The sequence below is a fragment of the Carcharodon carcharias genome, chromosome 19 (assembly GCF_017639515.1).
Source record: "Carcharodon carcharias isolate sCarCar2 chromosome 19, sCarCar2.pri, whole genome shotgun sequence".
Classification (NCBI taxonomy): Eukaryota; Metazoa; Chordata; class Chondrichthyes; order Lamniformes; family Lamnidae; genus Carcharodon; species Carcharodon carcharias.
Window position 1 is genome coordinate 112,173,246 of NC_054485.1, and position 22,071 is coordinate 112,195,316.

Consider the following 22,071-nt stretch of genomic DNA (forward strand, 5'->3'; position numbering starts at 1 on the left):
TCAAAAGTTGGTCCCTGTAGCCTCCCAGGTGGGGTGGCTTTTGCCGCACAAGGAGATAAGGGGAAATGGGGGGGGGGGGGGTGCCGAGAGATTTGAATGGGGATTTACACATCAGTTGTGGACTTACAGAATGGCAGCGCTGTGGGTGTGCCTACAGCACAGGGACTGCAGCGGGTCTAAGCAGCTGGCTCACCCCCACCTTCTCAAGGGGCATTAAATGCTGGTCTAGCCAGCGACACCCACGTCTCATGAATGAATTTTTAAAAATGTGGGCCAGACCGGGTAAGGAGGGCAGATTTCCTTCACTAAAGGACATTAGTGACCCAGATGGGTTTTTATAACAATCGGCACAGGTTCCATGGTCATTTTAGACTTATAATTCCAGGTTTTTTATTGAATTGAAATGCCACCGTCTGCCGGTGGTGGGATTTGAACTCAGGTGCCCAGAGCATTACCCCTGGGTCTATGGGTTACTAGCCCAGTGACAATACCATTAGCTCCCATAATGAATGCTTTATAGAAAGGGCCAGGCTCGGAGGGATGAACGAGTGATCTCATGTTCCCTCTACCCACCTCCCCAGCTCCCCCTCCCTCCCCACTCCCGCTGTCGCACCGAGGATGGAGACACAGTTGTTGTGGGGCCCCGAGAGGGCTCAGCAGGAGGAAAGGCCAAGGGTCAGCAGCACAGCCGGCCAGACGCTGAGGGCCAGGGAGGGAGTCACGCCAGGCGTCTGGTTGCACAGGTCGCTACTGCAGCAGGTGTTGTTGTAGGTGAACACGATGCCCATCGCCGTCTTGGTCCCACACACGCCGCAGAGCGAGGTCGGAGCACAGCCCTTCTCATACAGAACCAGCCTCTGGCTTCCTGTTTTCAGAAAAGGAAACCACACAAGAGTTGACGGAGCTGGACAGCAGCAAACTGCTCCATGACCCGTTAACGGAGAAAATCCCTCAACGGACTGCGGGCGGGAGCTGGACTTGGAGCCGCGTGCTGAGGCTGTTGACTAAACTCTGGGCCAGTGAGGCAGGGAGGAGAGAGAGAGGGGCGGAGAGGTTTGGGGAGGGAATCCCAGAGCCCGCAGACCAGGCAGCTGAAGGTACAGCGGCCGAAGGGGCAGGATTGAAAATCAGGATCAGCCAGAAGCTGGAATTAGATCAGACGCTGTCCTTTCCCCCTCTGGGACTGAGTGGGACAGTGGGTCAGACACTGTCCCCCTCTGGGACTGGGTGGGACAGTGGGTCAGACGCTGTCCTTTCCCCCTCTGGGACTGGGTGGGACAGTGGGTCAGACGCTGTCCTTTCCCCCTCTGGGACCGGGTGGGACAGTGGGTCAGACACTGACCTTTCCCCCTCTGGGACTGGGTGGGACAGTGGGTCAGACGCTGTCCTTTCCCCCTCTGGGACCGGGTGGGACAGTGGGTCAGACACTGACCTTTCCCCCTCTGGGACCGGGTGGGACAGTGGGTCAGACGCTGTCCTTTCCCCCTCTGGGACTGGGTGGGACAGTGGGTCAGACGCTGTCCTTTCCCCCTCTGGGACTGGGTGGGACAGTGGGTCAGACACTGACCTTTCCCCCTCTGGGACTGGGTGGGACAGTGGGTCAGACACTGTCCTTTCCCCCTCTGGGACTGAGTGGGACAGTGGGTCAGACGCTGTCCTTTCCCCCTCTGGGACTGGGTGGGACAGTGGGTCAGACACTGTCCTTTCCCCCTCTGGGACTGAGTGGGACAGTGGGTCAGACACTGTCCTTTCCCCCTCTGGGAGCGGGTGGGACAGTGGGTCAGACTCTGTCTATGTTCTCGCTGGGAGTGGGTCCTTCACTTTTTTGAGACTGAAGTCCTTACCTTTCTTGCCGACTGCTCTGCTCAGTAGGCAGGTCTCGGTGGGTTGACACATGCGTGGGAACTTGAGACAATCTCTCTTGGTCAGGGAGGGGAAGATGCACGTGTAGCACATGAGGGTCTCTCCTGAAAAGCAGACAGAGTTGATTGTGTCAGACGCAGCGTGACAGCCGCTGATGGAGGTGAGCAGCACTGAAACCATGGTAATAACAGAGTGTGTCTGTGAGCTTCAGCTCAGGAGCTTCTGCCCTGACTGTGAATTTCCCCTCCCTACACTCAGATTCCTGCCCTGCTCATTCTGGAGCCTGACGGTACCGCTATACCAGCCCTGTGACTGCCCCACGTTCAGCTGCCTGAACTTGCACTCGGAGGCCCGTGCGTCCAGGTCCCATGTCTCAGCAGTGCCGAGGGAGTGCTGCACTGCCTGTGGTGCGCTCTCCTGGGTGGGATGTGCCATTCCCGGCGCGTCTCGTCTCATTGATAACGCATTCCCGGGATACAGGCAGGATCACCGGCCTGTGATTTTCCCAGTCCCTCCCCCCGCCCCTCCCCTCACCCTACCATCACCCTGGGCCCTCAGTAATCCGGGCGCCACGCTTAAAGCAGCCCCTGCACAGACCCAGCTCTCTCTGAGGGATCAGAAACTCCCAAAGGGAGGAAATGTGCTGCCCACCCCCCCCCACCCCCCCCCACAAATGGACACAGTGGAGGTCCCATTGTGAAGTCCACTACCTGCCCCCCCTCTGCTCTGGGCAAAGACCAGCCAGCAAGGTCACCAATCCAGCGAGGGAGGTGCTGGTCAACGCCAAGACCCTGTATAAGGAGGACAGCACAAGAGGATGAATGGTCTCCTCCATTCCGCCAGGGTAAGTCACTCTTCTCTCAACCCTCCCACCCACAAACCCATCGCACACCCGCCGGACCCTCACTCACGGCCGGTTCAAGGGACATCACCATTCCCTGTCTCTCTCACACCCACCTTCATCGTCCTCAACCCCTCCATGGCACCGCTCACCACCCACCCACGCCAGGCATCCTTATCACCTTGCCGCACCCTCTCCATCTGTATCCATGCCGGACACGGTAGCACGTCAACAACAGGGAGAGGTCGCAGACTGGTGCAGGAAGCTGACCTCAAGGTCCTCACAGTCTTTGAAGACAGGGCCACCCAACTGGTCCACGGTGATCTGGAGCGTTCCGGTTCGGACGGTGAGGTCAGTGCCGCTCAACCAGGTTAGGATCCGGCAGTGCAACTTCCATCAGTCAGCCGTTTGAGGAGTCAGCTCCCCCTGCTCCACAGTCCCCTGCCACAAACGCATTATTGCCCCTGGCTTTCACAGGCACATCTGGGACGCAGCTGAGGTGGGGGGGTGGGGGGGGTAGGGTTCCATGAGCCAAGTCCTCAACTCAAACCCTGAAGATACCTCGGAAGAGGAATCTGATGACACCCTAACTGAAGACCCATCCCAGCGTTCACCTCACCCACACCCTCACCAGCGCAGAGACACACATCTCGGTGGGACCTAGCATTAGAGTAGCCTCGGGGGTCACAGTCTGGAGAGCCGGCAGTGCCAGGGACTTCCCAGGTTTCCAGCACCCAGAGGCCGGCCGGAGGCCAGAAACCTGCTGGGTCCGAACCAGATGAGGAGCCTCTGGACTCGATCGTACCTCAGTTGCTGGAGCTGCAAAGGCAAGCTCAGGAACATCAGGAAGGGATGTCCGCTGCACTCCTCAGATTGCAGGGACACAATGGAGGAGTCTGTCCATCATCAGACTGAGGTGATAGCGCCGGCATTGCCAACGCACCGAGGGCAACACTGGCAGGAGCAGATGATCGTAAACTGGTGTCATGATGGTGGGAAACTGATCTTTGGCCTTCTCACCATTTTGTTCTCGCCCTCTCAAACAAATCCCCCCCTTCCAACGACCCCACCCCACACCCAATGACCCACCGCACCACAAACAACCCACCCCACCCCCCAACCACCCCATCCCACCCGCAAACAACCCCAACCCATCCGCAATGAATCCATCCCACCCCCAAAGACCCACACCACCCACAACGACCCACCCTACCAATAACAACCACCACACCCCCAACCCCCAACGACCCACCTGGAGACCCAGCCCCAATGGGCAGGGAGAATCCCAGACATTGTGGTGTAGGTACACCCACATCGCTGTTAGGGAGGGAGTTCCAGGATTTTGTCCATGTGGTGTAGGTACACCCACAGTGCTGTTAGGGAGGGAGTTCCAGGATTTTGTCCATGTGGTGTAGGTACACCCACAGTGCTGTTAGGGAGAGAGTTCCAGGATTTTGTCCTGTGTGGTGTAGGTACACCCACATCGCTGTTAGGGAGGGAGTTCCAGGATTTTGTCCATGTGGTGTAGGTACACCCACAGTGCTGTTAGGGAGGGAGTTCCAGGATTTTGTCCATGTGGTGTAGGTAAACCCACAGTGCTGTTAGGGAGGGAGTTCCAGGATTTTGTCCGTGTGGTGTAGGTACACCCACAGTGCTGTTAGGGAGGGAGTTCCAGGATTTTGTCCATGTGGTGTAGGTACACCCACAGTGCTGTTAGGGAGGGAGTTCCAGGATTTTGTCCGTGTGGTGTAGGTACACCCTCAGTGCTGTTAGGGAGGGAGTTCCAGGATTTTGTCCATGTGGTGTAGGTACACCCACAGTGCTGTTAGGGAGGGAGTTCCAGGATTTTGTCCCTATGGTGTAGGTAGACCCACAGCGCTGTTAGGGAGGGAGTTCCAGGATTTTGTCCGTGTGGTGTAGGTACACCCACAGTGCTGTTAGGGAGGGAGTTCCAGGATTTTGTCCATGTGGTGTAGGTACACCCACAGTGCTGTTAGGGAGGGAGTTCCAGGATTTTGTCCATGTGGTGTAGGTACACCCACAGCGCTGTTAGGGAGGGAGTTCCAGGATTTTGTCCATGTGGTGTAGGTACACCCACAGCGCTGTTAGGGAGGGAGTTCCAGGATTTTGTCCATGTGGTGTAGGTACACCCACAGCGCTGTTAGGGAGAGAGTTCCAGGATTTTGTCCATGTGGTGTAGGTACACCCACAGCGCTGTTAGGGAGGGAGTTCCAGGATTTTGTCCATGTGGTGTAGGTACACCCACAGCGCTGTTAGGGAGGGAGTTCCAGGATTTTGTCCATGTGGTGTAGGTACACCCACAGTGCTGTTAGGGAGGGAGTTCCAGGATTTTGTCCATGTGGTGTAGGTACACCCACAGCGCTGTTAGGGAGGGAGTTCCAGGATTTTGTCCATGTGGTGTAGGTACACCCACATCGCTGTTAGGGAGGGAGTTCCAGGATTTTATCCGTGTGGTGTAGGTACACCCACAGCGCTGTTAGGGAGGGAGTTCCAGGATTTTGTCCATGTGGTGTAGGTACACCCACAGTGCTGTTAGGGAGGGAGTTCCAGGATTTTGTCCGTGTGGTGTAGGTACACCCACAGTGCTGTTAGGGAGGGAGTTCCAGGATTTTGTCCGTGTGGTGTAGGTTCACCCACAGTGCTGTTAGGGAGGGAGTTCCAGGAATTTGTCCATGTGGTGTAGGTACACCCACAGTGCTGTTAGGGAGGGAGTTCCATATTTTGTCCATGTGGTGTAGGTACACCCACCGTGCTGTTAGGGAGGGAGTTCCAGGATTTTGTCCATGTGGTGTAGGTACACCCACAGCGCTGTTAGGGAGGGAGTTCCAGGATTTTGTCCGTGTGGTGTAGGTACACCCACAGTGCTGTTAGGGAGGGAGTTCCAGGATTTTGTCCATGTGGTGTAGGTACACCCACAGCGCTGTTAGGGAGGGAGTTCCAGGATTTTGTCCGTGTGGTGTAGATACACCCACAGTGCTGTTAGGGAGGGAGTTCCAGGATTTTGTCCATGTGGTGTAGGTACACCCACATCGCTGTTAGGGAGGGAGTTCCAGGATTTTATCCGTGTGGTGTAGGTACACCCACAGTGCTGTTAGGGAGGGAGTTCCAGGATTTTGTCCATGTGGTGTAGGTACACCCACAGTGCTGTTAGGGAGGGAGTTCCAGGATTTTGTCCATGTGGTGTAGGTACACCCACAGTGCTGTTAGGGAGTGAGTTCCAGGATTTTGTCCGTGTGGTGTAGGTACACCCACAGTGCTGTTAGGGAGGGAGTTCCAGGATTTTGTCCATGTGGTGTAGGTACACCCACAGTGCTGTTAGGGAGGGAGTTCCAGGATTTTGTCCGTGTGGTGTAGGTACACCTACAGTGCTGTTAGGGAGGGAGTTCCAGGATTTTGTCCATGTGGTGTAGGTACACCCACAGTGCTGTTAGGGAGGGAGTTCCAGGATTTTGTCCGTGTGGTGTAGGTACACCCACAGTGCTGTTAGGGAGGGAGTTCCAGCATTTTGTCCATGTGGTGTAGGTACACTCACAGTGCTGTTCGGGAGGGAGTTCCAGGATTTTGTCCTGTGTGGTGTAGGTACACCTACAGCGCTGTTAGTGAGGGAGTTCCAGGATTTTGTCCTGTGTGGTGTAGGTACACCCACAGTGCTGTTAGGGAGGGAGTTCCAGGATTTTGTCCATGTGGTGTAGGTACAACCACAGCGCTGTTAGTGAGGGAGTTCCAGGATTTTGTCCTGTGTGGTGTAGGTACACCCACCGCGCTGTTAGGGAGGGAGTTCCAGGATTTTGTCCTGTGTGGTGTAGGTACACCCACAGTGCTGTTAGGGAGGGAGTTCCAGGATTTTGTCCGTGCGCTGTATGTACACCCACAGTGCTGTTAGGGAGGGAGTTCCAGGATTTTGACCCAGCGACATTGAAGGAACGGCGATATATTTCCAAGTCAGGATGGTGAGTGACTCGGAGGGGAACTTCAAGTGGGTGGTGTTCCAATCTATCTGCTGCCCTGGTCCTTCTAAATGGCAGGGATCGTGGTTAAAATAACAAACCCCTAACTGTAATACTGTGTAAAATAACAAACCCCTAACTGTAACACTGTGTAAAGTAACAAAACCCTAACTGTAACACTGTGTAAAATAAGAAACCCCTAACTGTAACACTGTGTAAAGTAACAAAACCCTAACTGTAATACAGTGTAAAATAACAAACCCCTAACTGTAACACTGTGTAAAGTAACAAAACCCTAATTGTAACACTGTGTAAAGTAACAAAACCCTAACTGTAATACAGTGTAAAATAACAAACCCCTAACTGTAACACTGTGTAAAGTAACAAAACCCTAATTGTAACACTGTGTAAAGTAACAAAACCCTAACTGTAATACTGTGTAAAATAACAAATCCCTAACTGTAACACTGTGTAAAGTAACAAAACCCTAACTGTAATACTGTGTAAAATAACAAACCCCTAACTGTGACACTGTGTAAAATAACAAACACCTAACTGTAATACTGTGTAAAATAACAAACCCCTAACTGTGACACTGTGTAAAATAACAAACACCTAACTGTAATACTGTGTAAAATAACAAAACCCTAACTGTAACACTGTGTAAAGTAACAAAACCCTAACTGTAACACTGTGTAAAATAACAACCCCCTAACAGTAACACTGTGTAAAGTAACAAAACCCTAACTGTAACACTGTGTAAAATAACAAACCCCTAACTGTAATACTGTGTAAAATAACAAACCCCTAACTGTAACACTGTGTAAAATAACAACCCCCTAACAGTAACACTGTGTAAAGTAACAAAACCCTAACTGTAACACTGTGTAAAATAACAAACCCATAACTGTAACACTGTGTAAAATAATAAACCCCTAACTGTAAAACTGTGCAAAGTAACAAAACCCTAACTGTAACGCTATGTAAAATAACAAAACCTTAACTGGAACAATGTGTAAAATAACAAACCCCTAACTGTAACACTGTGTAAAATAACAAACCACTAACTGTAACACTGTGTAAAGTAACGAAACCCTAACTGTAATACTGTGTAAAATAACAAACCCATAACTGTAACACTGGGTAAAATAACAAAACCCTAACTGTAATACTGTGTAAAATAACAAACCCTTAACTGTAACACTGTGTAAAGTAACAAAACCCTAACTGTAATACTGTGTAAAATAACAAACCCTTAACTGTAACACTGTGTAAAGTAACAAAACCCTAACTGTAATACTGTGTAAAATAACAAACCCCTAACTGTAATACTGTGTAAAATAACAAACTCCTAACTGTAACATTGTGTAAAATAACAAAACGCTAACTGTAACACAGTGTAAAGTAACAAAACCCTAACTGTAATACTATGTAAAATAACAAACTCCTAACTGTAATACTGTGTAAAATAACAAACCCCTAACTGTAACACTGTGTAAAGTAACAATCCCATAACTGAAACGCTGTGTAAAATAAAAATCCCCAACTATAACACTGTGTAAAATAACAAAATCCTAACAGTAACCTGTGTAAAATAAAAAACTCCTAACTGTAACACTAGGTAAAATAACAAACACCTAAATGTAACACTGCGTAAAATAACAAACCCCTAACTGTAACACTGCGTAAAATAACAAACCCGGAACTGTAACACTGTGTAAAATAACCAATCCCTAACTGTAATACTGTGTAAAATAACAAAAACCTAATAGTAACACTTTGTAAAATAACAAACCCCTAACTATAACACTGGGTAAAATAACAAACACCTAACTGTAACGCTGTGTAAGATAACAAACTCCTAACTGTAATACTGTGTAAAATAACAATATCCTAACTGTAACACTGTGTAAAATAACAAGCCCGTTAATATAACACTGGGTAAAATAACAAACCCATAACTTTAATGCTGTTTAAAATCACAAACCCTAACTGTAACGCTGTGTAAAATAACAAACTCCTAACTGTAATACTGTGTAAAATAACAAATCCCTAACTGTAACACTGTGTAAAATAACAAACCCATAACTTTAATGCTGTTTAAAATCACAAACCCTAACTGTTATACCGTGTAAAATAACAAACTCTTAACTGTAATACTGTGTAAAATAACAAACCCCTAACTGTAATACTGTGTAAAATAACAGATTCCTAACTGTAACACTGTGTAAAATAACAAACTCCTAACTGTAATACTGTGTAAAATAACAAACCCCTAACTGTAATACTGTGTAAAATAACAGATTCCTAACTGTAACACTGTGTAAAATAACAAACTCCTAACTGTAATACTGTGTAAAATAACAAACCCCTACTGTAACACTGTGTAAAATAACAAACCCCTAACTGTAACACTGTGTAAAATAACAAACCCGTTACTGTAACGCTGTGTAAAATAACTAACCCATAACTTTAATGCTGTTTAAAATCACAAACCTTAACTGTAACGCTGTGTAAAATAACAGATTCCTAATTGTAACACTGTTTAAAATAACAAACCCCCTAACTGTCACACTGTGTAAAATAACAAACCACTAACTGTAACGCTGTGTAAAATAACGGATTCCTAATTGTAACACTGTGTACAATAACAAACCACTAACTGTAACACTGTGTAACATAACAACCCACCTAACTGTAACACTGTGAAGATAACAAACCCCTAACTGTAACACTGTGTAAAATAACAACCCACCTAACTGTAACACTGTGTAAAATAACAACCCACCTAACTGTAACACTGTGTAAAATAACAACCCACCTAACTGTAACACTGTGAAGATAACAAACCCCTGACTGTAACACTGTTTAAAATAAAAAAAATCCCTCACTCTAATACTGTGTAAAATAACAAACCCCTAAGTGTAACGCGGTGTAAAATAACAAACTTCTAACTGTAACACTGTGTGAAATAAAAAAAACTTAACTGCAAAACTGTGTAAAGTAACAAACACCTAACTGTAACACTGGGTAAACTAACACACCCCTAAATGTAACACGGTGTAAAATAACAATCCCCTAACTGTAACGCTGTCCAAAATAAAAATCCCCTAACTGTAACACCGCGAAAAATAACAAACTCCTAACGGTAGCACAGTGTAAAATAACAGACACGGAACTGTAACACTCTGTAAAATAACCAATCCCTAACTGTAAAGCTGTGTAAAATAGCAAAACCCTAACTGAAACACTGTGTAAAATAACAAAACCCTAACTATAACACAGTGTAAAATGACAAACCCCTAATTGTAACATTGTGTAAAATAACAAATCCCTAGCTGTAATACTGTTTAAAATAACAAACCCCTAACTGTAACACTGTGTAAAAAAACAAGCCCCCAAATGTAACACTGTGTAAAATAACAACCACTAACTGTAACACTGTTTAAAATAAAAAAAATCCCTCACTCTAATACTGCGTAAATTAACAAACCCCTAACTGTAACACGGTGTAAAATAACAAATTTCTAACTGTAACACTGTGTAAAATAACAAACACCTAACTGTAACACTGTGTAAAGTAACAATCCCCTAAATGTAACGCTGTGTAAAATAGCAAAACCCTAACATTAATGCTGTCTAAAATCAAAAACCACAAACTGTTACGCTGTGTAAAACAATAAATAGCAAAACCCTAACATTAATGCTGTCTAAAATCAAAAACCACAAACTGTGTAAAACAATAAATTCCTAACTGTAACACTGTAAAATAAGAAACCCAAAACTCTAACATTGTTTAAAATAACAAACACTTTAACTGTAACACAGAGTAAAATAACAAACCTCTAACTGTAACACTGGGTAAAATAACAAACACCTAACTGTAACACTGTGTAAAGTAACAAACACATAACTGTAACACAGAGTAAAATAACAAACACCTAACTGTAACACTGTGTAAAGTAACAAACACATAACTGTAACACTGTGTAAAGTAACAATCCCCTAACTGTAACACTGTGTAAAATAATAATTCCCTAACAGTAACACTGCGTAAAATACCAAACACCTAACTGTAAGACTGAAAAAAATAACAAACCCGGAACTGTATCACTGTGTAAAATAACCAATCCCTAACTGTAATACTGTGTAAAATAACAAAACCTTAACTGTAACGCAGTTTAAAATAGCAAACCCCTAAATGTAACACTGTGTAAAATAACAAACCCCTAACTGTAATGCTGTGTAAAATAACAAACCTCTAACTGTTACAAAGTGTAAAATAACAAAACCCTAACTGTAATTCTGTGTAAAGTAACAAATTCCTACTGTAACACAGTGTAAAATAAGAAACCACTCATTGTAACATTGTTTAAAATAACAAATCCCTAGCTGTAAATCTGTGTAAAGTAACAAGCCCCTAACTGTAACACTGGGTAAAATAACAAACACCTAACTGTAACACTGTGTAAAATAACAATGTCCTAACTGTAACACTGTCTAATATAACAAACCCCTAACTGTAATAATGTGTAAAATAACAAACCCCTAACTATAACACTGTGTAAAATAACAAGCCCCTCACTGTAATAATGTGTAAAATAACAAACTCCTAACTGTAATATTGTATTAAATGACAATATCCTAACTGTAACACTGTGTAAAATAACAAAACCCTAACTGAAACACTGTGTAAAATAACAAACTTCTAACTGTAACACTGTGTAAAATAACAAACACCTAACTGTAACACTGTGTAAAGTAACAATCCCCTAAATGTAACGCTGTGTAAGCTAACAAACCCTTAAGTGTAACACTGTGTAAAGTAACAAACCCCACTAACTGTAACACTGTGTAAAATAACAAACTCCTAACTGTAATACTGTGTAAAATAACAAACCCCTAACTGTAATATTGTGTAAAATAACAAAGCCCTAACTGTAATACTGTGTAAAATAACAAACACCTAACTGTAACACTGTTTAAAATAAAAAATCCCTCACTGTAATACAGGGTAAAATAACAAACCCCTAACTGAAGCACTGTGTAAAATAACAAACTTCTAACTGTAACACTGTGTAAAGTAACAAACCCCTAACTGTAGCACTGTGTTAGATAACAAATCCCTAAGTGTAACACTGTGTAAAATAACAAACCCCTAACTGTAACACTGTGTAAAACAACAAACTCCTAACTGTAACACTGTGTAAAATAACAAACCCCTAAGTGTAACACTGTGTAAAATAACAAAACCCTAACTGTAATACTATGTAAAATAACAAACCCCTAACTCTAACACTGTGTAAATTAACAAACCCCTAACTGTTACACTGTGTAAAATAACAAACCCCTAACTGTAATACTGTGTAAAATAACAAACCCCTAACTGAAACACTGTGTAAAATAACAAACTTCTAACTGTAACACTGTGTAAAATAACAAACATATAACTGCAAAACTGTGTAAAGTAACAAACCCCTAACTGTAACACTGGGTAAGATGACAAAACCCTAAGTGTAACACTGTGTAAAATAACAAACCCCACTAACTGTAACACTGGGTAAGATAACAAACCCCTAACTGAAACACTGTGTAAAATAACAAACTCCTAACTGTAATACTGTGTAAAATAACAAACCCCTAAATGTAATACTGTGTAAAATAACAAACACCTAACTGTAACACAGTTTAAAATAAAAAAATCCCTCAATGTAATACTGTGTAAAGTAACAAAACCCTAACTGTAACACGGTGTAAAATAACAAACCACTAACTGTAACACTGTGTAAAATAACAAACCCCTAACTGTTACACTGTGTCAAATAACAAAACCCTAACTGTAATACTGTGTAAAATAACAAACTCCTAACTGTAACGCTGTGTAAAATAACGAAACCCTAACCGTAACGCTGTGTAAAATAGCAAACCCCTAAATGTAACGCTGTGTAAAATAACAAACCCGGAACTGTAACACTGTGTAAAATAACCAATCCCTAACTGCAATACTGTATAAAATAACAAAACCCTAACAGTAACACTTAGTAAAATAACAAGACGCTAACTGTAACGCTGTGTAAAATAGCAAACCCCTAAATGTAATGCTGTGTAAAATAACAAACCCCTAACTGTAATACTGTGTAAAATAACAAACCTCTAACTGTTACAAAGTGTAAAATACCAAAACCCTAACTGTAATACTGTGTAAAATAACCAATTCTTACTGTAACACAGTGTAAAATAACAAACTCCTAATTGTAACTTTGTTCAAAATAACAAATTCTTAGCTGTAAATCTGTGTAAAGTAACAAACCACTAACTGTAACACTGTGTAAAATAACAAACCCCAAACTGTAACACTGGGTAAAATAACAAACACCTAACTTTAACACTGTAAAATAACAATATCCTAACTGTAACACTGTGTAATATAACAAACCCCTAACTGTAACACTGTGTAAAATAACAATATCCTAACTGTAACACTGTGTAAAATAACAAACCCCTAACTGTAATGCTGTGTAAAATAACAAACCCCTAACTATAACATGGTGTAAAATAACAATCCCCTAACTATAACACTGTGGAAAATAACAAACCCCTAACTGTAATACTGTATTAAATGACAATATCCTAACTGTAACACTGTGTAAATTAACAAACCCATTACTGAAACACTGTGTAAAATAACAAACCACTAACTGTAATGCTGTGTAAAAGAACAGATTCATAACTGTAACACTGTGTACAATAGCAAACCCCTAACTGTAACACTGTGTAAAATAACAAACCACTAACTGTAACACTGTGAAGATAACAAACCCCTAAGTGTAACAGTGTGTAAAATAACAAACCCCAAACTGTAACACTGTGTAAAATAACAAACCACTAACTGTAACACTGTGTAAAATAACAAACCACTAACTGTAACACTGTGTAAAATAACAAACCCCTAACTGTAACACTGTGTAAAATAACAAACCACTAACTGTAACACTGTGTAAAATAAGAAACCACTAACTGTAACACTGTGTAAAATAACAAACCCCTAACTGTAACACTGTGTAAAATAACAAACCACTAACTGTAACACTGTGTAAAATAACAAACCCCTAACTGTAACACTGTGTAAAATAACAAACCCCTAACTGTAACACTGTGTAAAATAACAAACCCCTAACTGTAACACTGTGTAAAATAACAAACCCCTAACTGTAATACTGTGTAAAATAACAAACCCCTAACTGTAACACTGTGTAAAATAACAAACCACTAACTGTAACACTGTGTAAAATAACAAACCACTAACTGTAACACTGTGTAAAATAACAAACCCCTAACTGTAACACTGTGTAAAATAACAAACCCCTAACTGTAACACTGTGTAAAATAACAAACCCCTAACTGTAACACTGTGAAGATAACAAACCCCTAAGTGTAACACTGTGTAAAATGACAAACTTCTAACTGTAACACTGTGTAAAATAACAAACACATAACTGCAAAACTGTGTAAAGTAACAAACCCCTAACTGTAACACTGTGTAAAATGACAAACTTCTAACTGTAACACTGTGTAAAATAACAAACACATAACTGCAAAACTGTGTAAAGTAACAAACCCCTAACTGTAACACAGTGTAAGCTAACAAACCCCTAAGTGTAACACTGTGTAAAGTAACAAACCCCACTCACTGTAACACTGTGTAAAATAACAAACTCCTAACTGTAATACTGTGTAAAATAACAAACACCTAACTGTAACACTGTGTAAAGTAACAAACCCCACTAACTGTAACACTGTGTAAAATAACAAACTCCTAACTGTAATACTGTGTAAAATAACAAACACCTAACTGTAACACTGTGTAAAGTAACAATCTCCTAAATGTAACGCTGTGTAAAATAGCAAAACCCTAACATTAATGCTGTCTAAAATCAAAAACCACAAACTGTTAGGCTGTGTAAAACAATAAATTACTAACTGTCACACTGTGTAAAATAAGAAACCCAAAACTCTAACATTGTTTAAAATAACAAACACTTTAACTGTAACACAGAGTAAAATAACAAACCCCTAACTGTAACACTGGGTAAAATAACAAACACCTAACTGTAACACTGTGTAAAGTAACAATCCCCTAACTGTAACGCTGTGTAAAATAATAATTCCCTAACAGTAACACTGCGTAAAATACCAAACACCTAACTGTAAGACTGAAAAAAATAACAAACCCGGAACTGTATCACTGTGTAAAATAACCAATCCCTAACTGTAATACTGTGTAAAATAACAAAACCCTAACTGTAACGCAGTGTAAAATAGCAAACCCCTAAATGTAACACTGTGTAAAATAACAAACCCCTAACTGTAATACTGTGTAAAATAACAAACCTCTAACTGTTACAAAGTGTAAAATAACAAAACCCTAACTGTAATTCTGTGTAAAGTAACAAATTCCTACTGTAACACAGTGTAAAATAACAAACCACTCATTGTAACATTGTTTAAAATAACAAATCCCTAGCTGTAAATCTGTGTAAAGTAACAAGCCCCTAACTGTAACACTGTGTAAAATAACAAACCCCTAACTGTAACACTGGGTAAAATAACAAACACCTAACTGTAACACTGTGTAAAATAACAATATCCTAACTGTAACACTGAGTAATATAACAAAACCCTAACTGTAATACTGTGTAAAATAACAAACCCCTAACTATAACACTGTGTAAAATAACAAGCCCCTCACTGTAATAATGTGTAAAATAACAAACTCCTAACTGTAATATTGTATTAAATGACAATATCGTAACTGTAACACTGTGTAAAATAACAAACCCATTACTGTAACACTGTGTAAAATAACAAAACCATAACTGTAACAGGGTGTAAAATAACAAACCCCTAACTGTAACACTGTGTAAAATAACAAACTACTAACTGTAACACTGTGTAAAATAACAAACACATAACTGAAAAACAGTGTAAAGTAACAAACCCCTAACTGTAACACTGTGTAAGCTAACAAAACCCTAAGTGTAACACTGTGTAAAGTAACAAACCCCACTAACTGTAACACTGTGTAAAATAACAAACTCCTAACTGTAATACTGTGTAAAATAACAAACCCCTAACTGTAATACTGTGTAAAATAACAAACACCTAACTGTAACACTGTTTAAAATAAAAAAATCCCTCACTGTAATACAGTGTAAAATAACAAACCCCTAACTGAAACACTGTGTAAAATAACAAACTTCTAACTGTAACAGTGTGTAAAGTAACAAACCCCTAACTGTAGCACTGTGTTAGATAACAAATCCCTAAGTGTAACACTGTGTAAAATAACAAACCCCACTAACTGTAACACTGTGTAAAATAACAAACTCCTAACTATAATACTGTGTAAAATAACAAACCCCTAAATATAATACTGTGTAAAATAACAAACACCTAACTGTAACACAGTTTAAAATAAAAAAATCCCTCAATGTAATACTGTGTAAAATAACAAAACCCTAAATGTAACACGGTGTAAAATAACAAACCCCTAACTGTAATACTGTGTAAAATAACAAACCACTAACTGTAACACTGTGTAAAATAACAAAACCCTAACTGTAATACTGTGTAAAATAGCAAACCCCTAAATGTAACACTGTGTAAAATAACAAACCCCTAACTGTAATACTGTGTAAAATAACAAACACCTAACTGTAACTCTGTGTAAATTAACAAACCCCTAACTGTAACACTGTGTAAAATAACAATATCCTAACTGTAATACTGTGTAAAATAACAAACCCCTAACTGTAACACTGTGTAAATTAACAAACCCCTAACTGTAACAATGTGTAAAATAACAAACTCCTAACTGTAATACTGTGTAAAATAACAAACCCCTAACTGTTACACTGTGTCAAATGACAAAACCCTAACTGTAATACTGTGTAAAATAACAAACCCCTAACTGTAACACTGTGTAAATTAACAAACCCCTAACTGTAACAATGTGTAAAATAACAAACTCCTAACTGTAATACTGTGTAAAATAGCAAACCCCTAACTGTAACGCTGTGTAAAATAACAAAACCCTAACCGTAACACTGTGTAAAATAGCAAACCCCTAAATGTAACGCTGTGTAAAATAACAAACCCCTAACTGTAACACTGTGTAAATTAACAAACCCCTAACTGTTACACTGTGTCAAATAACAAAACCCTAACTGTAATACTGTGTAAAATAACAAACCCCTAACAGAAACACTGTGTAAAATAACAAACTTCTAACTGTAACACTGTGTAAAATAAAAAAACACATAACTGCAAAACTGTGTAAAGTAACAAACCCCTAACTGTAACACTGGGTAAGATAACAAACCCCTAAGTGAAACACTGTGTAAAATAACAAACCCCACTAACTGTAACACTGTGTAAAATAACAAACTCCTAACTATAATACTGTGTAAAATAACAAACCCCTAAATGTAATACTGTGTAAAATAACAAACACCTAACAGTAACACAGTTTAAAATAAAAAAATCCCTCAATGCAATACTGTGTAAAATAACAAAACCCTAACTGTAACACGGTGTAAAATAACAAACCCCTAACTGTAATACTGTGTAAAATAACAAACAACTAACTGTAACACTGTGTAAAATAACAAAACCCTAACTGTAATACTGTGTAAAATAGCAAACCCCTAAATGTAACACTGTGTAAAATAACAAGCCCCTCACTGTAATAATGTGTAAAATAACAGACTCCTAACTGTAATATTGTATTAAATGACAATATCCTAACTGTAACACTGTGTAAAATAACAAAACCCTAACTGTAACACTGTGTAAAATAACAAACCCATTACTGTAACACTGTGTAAAATAACAAAACCCTAACTGTAACACTGTGTAAAATAACAAACCCCTAACTGTAACACTGTGTAAAATAACAAACCCATTACTGTAACACTGTGTAAAATAACAAAACCCTAACTGTAACACTGTGTAAAATAACAAACCCCTAACTGTAACACTGTGTAAAATAACAAACTTCTAACTGTAACACTGTGTAAAATAACAAACACATAACTGCAAAACTGTGTAAAGTAACAAACCCCTAACTGTAACACTGTGTAAGCTAACAAACCCCTAAGTGTAACACTGTGTAAAGTAACAAACCCCACTAACTGTAACAGTGTGTAAAATAACAAACTCCTAACTGTAATACTGTGTAAAATAACAAACCCCTAACTGTAATACTGTGTAAAATAACAAACACCTAACTGTAACACTGTTTAAAATAAAAAAAATCCCTCACTGTAATACAGTGTAAAATAACGAACCCCTAACTGAAACACTATGTAAAATAACAAACTTCTAACTGTAACACTGTGTAAAGTAACAAACCCCTAACTGTAGCACTGTGTTAGATAACAAATCCCGAAGTGTAACACTGTGTAAAATAACAAACCCCACTAACTGTAACACTGTGTAAAATAACAAACTCCTAACTGTAATACTGTGTAAAATAACAAACCCATAACTGTAACACTGTGTAAATTAACAAACCCCTAACTGTTACACTGTGTCAAATAACAAACCCCTAACTGTAATACTGTGTAAAATAACAAACCCCTAACTGTAACACTGTGTAAATTAACAAACCCCTAACTGTTACACTGTGTCAAATAACAAACCCCTAACTGTAATACTGTGTAAAATAACAAACCCCTAACTGAAACACTGTGTAAAATAACAAACTTCTAACTGTAACACTGTGTAAAATAACAAACACATAACTGCAAAACTGTGTAAAGTAACAAACCCCTAACTGTAACACTGGGTAAGATAACAAACCCCTAAGTGTAACACTGTGTAAAATAACAAACCCCACTAACTGTAACACTGTGTAAAATAACAAACTCCTAACTGTAACACTGTGTAATATAACAAACCCCTAACTGTAATACTGTGTAAAATAACAAACCCCTAACTGTAATGCTGTGTAAAATAACAAACCCCTAACTATAACATGGTGTAAAATAACAATCCCCTAACTATAACACTGTGGAAAATAACAAACCCCTAACTGTAATACTGTATTAAATGACAATATCCTAACTGTAACACTGTGTAAATTAACAAACCCATTACTGAAACACTGTGTAAAATAACAAACCACTAACTGTAATGCTGTGTAAAAGAACAGATTCATAACTGTAACACTGTGTACAATAGCAAACCCCTAACTGTAACACTGTGTAAAATAACAAACCACTAACTGTAACACTGTGAAGATAACAAACCCCTAAATGTAACAGTGTGTAAAATAACAAACCCCTAAATGTAACGCTGTGTAAAATAACAAACCCCTAACTGTAACACTGTGTAAATTAACAAACCCCTAACTGTTACACTGTGTCAAATAACAAAACCCTAACTGTAATACTGTGTAAAATAACAAACCCCTAACAGAAACACTGTGTAAAATAACAAACTTCTAACTGTAACACTGTGTAAAATAAAAAAACACATAACTGCAAAACTGTGTAAAGTAACAAACCCCTAACTGTAACACTGGGTAAGATAACAAACCCCTAAGTGAAACACTGTGTAAAATAACAAACCCCACTAACTGTAACACTGTGTAAAATAACAAACTCCTAACTATAATACTGTGTAAAATAACAAACCCCTAAATGTAATACTGTGTAAAATAACAAACACCTAACAGTAACACAGTTTAAAATAAAAAAATCCCTCAATGCAATACTGTGTAAAATAACAAAACCCTAACTGTAACACGGTGTAAAATAACAAACCCCTAACTGTAATACTGTGTAAAATAACAAACAACTAACTGTAACACTGTGTAAAATAACAAAACCCTAACTGTAATACTGTGTAAAATAGCAAACCCCTAAATGTAACACTGTGTAAAATAACAAGCCCCTCACTGTAATAATGTGTAAAATAACAGACTCCTAACTGTAATATTGTATTAAATGACAATATCCTAACTGTAACACTGTGTAAAATAACAAAACCCTAACTGTAACACTGTGTAAAATAACAAACCCATTACTGTAACACTGTGTAAAATAACAAAACCCTAACTGTAACACTGTGTAAAATAACAAACCCCTAACTGTAACACTGTGTAAAATAACAAACCCATTACTGTAACACTGTGTAAAATAACAAAACCCTAACTGTAACACTGTGTAAAATAACAAACCCCTAACTGTAACACTGTGTAAAATAACAAACTTCTAACTGTAACACTGTGTAAAATAACAAACACATAACTGCAAAACTGTGTAAAGTAACAAACCCCTAACTGTAACACTGTGTAAGCTAACAAACCCCTAAGTGTAACACTGTGTAAAGTAACAAACCCCACTAACTGTAACAGTGTGTAAAATAACAAACTCCTAACTGTAATACTGTGTAAAATAACAAACCCCTAACTGTAATACTGTGTAAAATAACAAACACCTAACTGTAACACTGTTTAAAATAAAAAAAATCCCTCACTGTAATACAGTGTAAAATAACGAACCCCTAACTGAAACACTATGTAAAATAACAAACTTCTAACTGTAACACTGTGTAAAGTAACAAACCCCTAACTGTAGCACTGTGTTAGATAACAAATCCCGAAGTGTAACACTGTGTAAAATAACAAACCCCACTAACTGTAACACTGTGTAAAATAACAAACTCCTAACTGTAATACTGTGTAAAATAACAAACCCATAACTGTAACACTGTGTAAATTAACAAACCCCTAACTGTTACACTGTGTCAAATAACAAACCCCTAACTGTAATACTGTGTAAAATAACAAACCCCTAACTGTAACACTGTGTAAATTAACAAACCCCTAACTGTTACACTGTGTCAAATAACAAACCCCTAACTGTAATACTGTGTAAAATAACAAACCCCTAACTGAAACACTGTGTAAAATAACAAACTTCTAACTGTAACACTGTGTAAAATAACAAACACATAACTGCAAAACTGTGTAAAGTAACAAACCCCTAACTGTAACACTGGGTAAGATAACAAACCCCTAAGTGTAACACTGTGTAAAATAACAAACCCCACTAACTGTAACACTGTGTAAAATAACAAACTCCTAACTGTAACACTGTGTAATATAACAAACCCCTAACTGTAATACTGTGTAAAATAACAAACTCCTAACTGTAACACTGTGTAATATAACAAAACCCTAACTGTAACACTGTGTAAAATAACAAACCCCTAACTGTAATGCTGTGTAAAATAACAAACCCCTAACTATAACATGGTGTAAAATAACAATCCCCTAACTATAACACTGTGGAAAATAACAAACCCCTAACTGTAATACTGTATTAAATGACAATATCCTAACTGTAACACTGTGTAAATTAACAAACCCATTACTGAAACACTGTGTAAAATAACAAACCACTAACTGTAATGCTGTGTAAAAGAACAGATTCATAACTGTAACACTGTGTACAATAGCAAACCCCTAACTGTAACACTGTGTAAAATAACAAACCACTAACTGTAACACTGTGAAGATAACAAACCCCTAAATGTAACAGTGTGTAAAATAACAAACCCCTAACTGTAACACTGTGTAAAATAACAAACCACTAACTGTAACACTGTGTAAAATAACAAACCACTAACTGTAACACTGTGTAAAATAACAAACCCCTAACTGTAACACTGTGTAAAATAACACACCCCTAACTGTAACACTGTGAAGATAACAAACCCCTAAGTGTAACACTGTGTAAAATGACAAACTTCTAACTGTAACACTGTGTAAAATAACAAACACATAACTGCAAAACTGTGTAAAGTAACAAACCCCTAACTGTAACACTGTGTAAAATGACAAACTTCTAACTGTAACACTGTGTAAAATAACAAACACATAACTGCAAAACTGTGTAAAGTAACAAACCCCTAACTGTAACACAGTGTAAGCTAACAAACCCCTAAGTGTAACACTGTGTAAAGTAACAAACCCCACTCACTGTAACACTGTGTAAAATAACAAACTCCTAACTGTAATACTGTGTAAAATAACAAACACCTAACAGTAACACAGTTTAAAATAAAAAAATCCCTCAATGCAATACTGTGTAAAATAACAAAACCCTAACTGTAACACGGTGTAAAATAACAAACCCCTAACTGTAACACTGTGTAAAGTAACAATCTCCTAAATGTAACGCTGTGTAAAATAGCAAAACCCTAACATTAATGCTGTCTAAAATCAAAAACCACAAACTGTTAGGCTGTGTAAAACAATAAATTACTAACTGTCACACTGTGTAAAATAAGAAACCCAAAACTCTAACATTGTTTAAAATAACAAACACT

At 39.6% G+C, this 22,071-nt stretch overlaps 1 protein-coding gene across 1 annotated transcript in view; it reads right to left on the bottom strand.

The window, feature by feature from the left end:
• Nucleotides 1-653: 653 nt before the first annotated feature.
• lypc (ly6 domain containing, pigment cell) overlaps nucleotides 654-22,071 on the bottom strand; it is an 87,734-nt gene continuing 66,316 nt past the window's right edge. The window contains exons 2-3 of the mRNA XM_041212421.1: nucleotides 1,845-1,967; nucleotides 654-865 (exon numbers count right to left, since the gene is read on the bottom strand). Of these exons, the coding sequence (XP_041068355.1) occupies nucleotides 654-865; nucleotides 1,845-1,967 (335 nt within the window). The remainder of the gene's footprint in view (nucleotides 866-1,844; nucleotides 1,968-22,071) is intronic.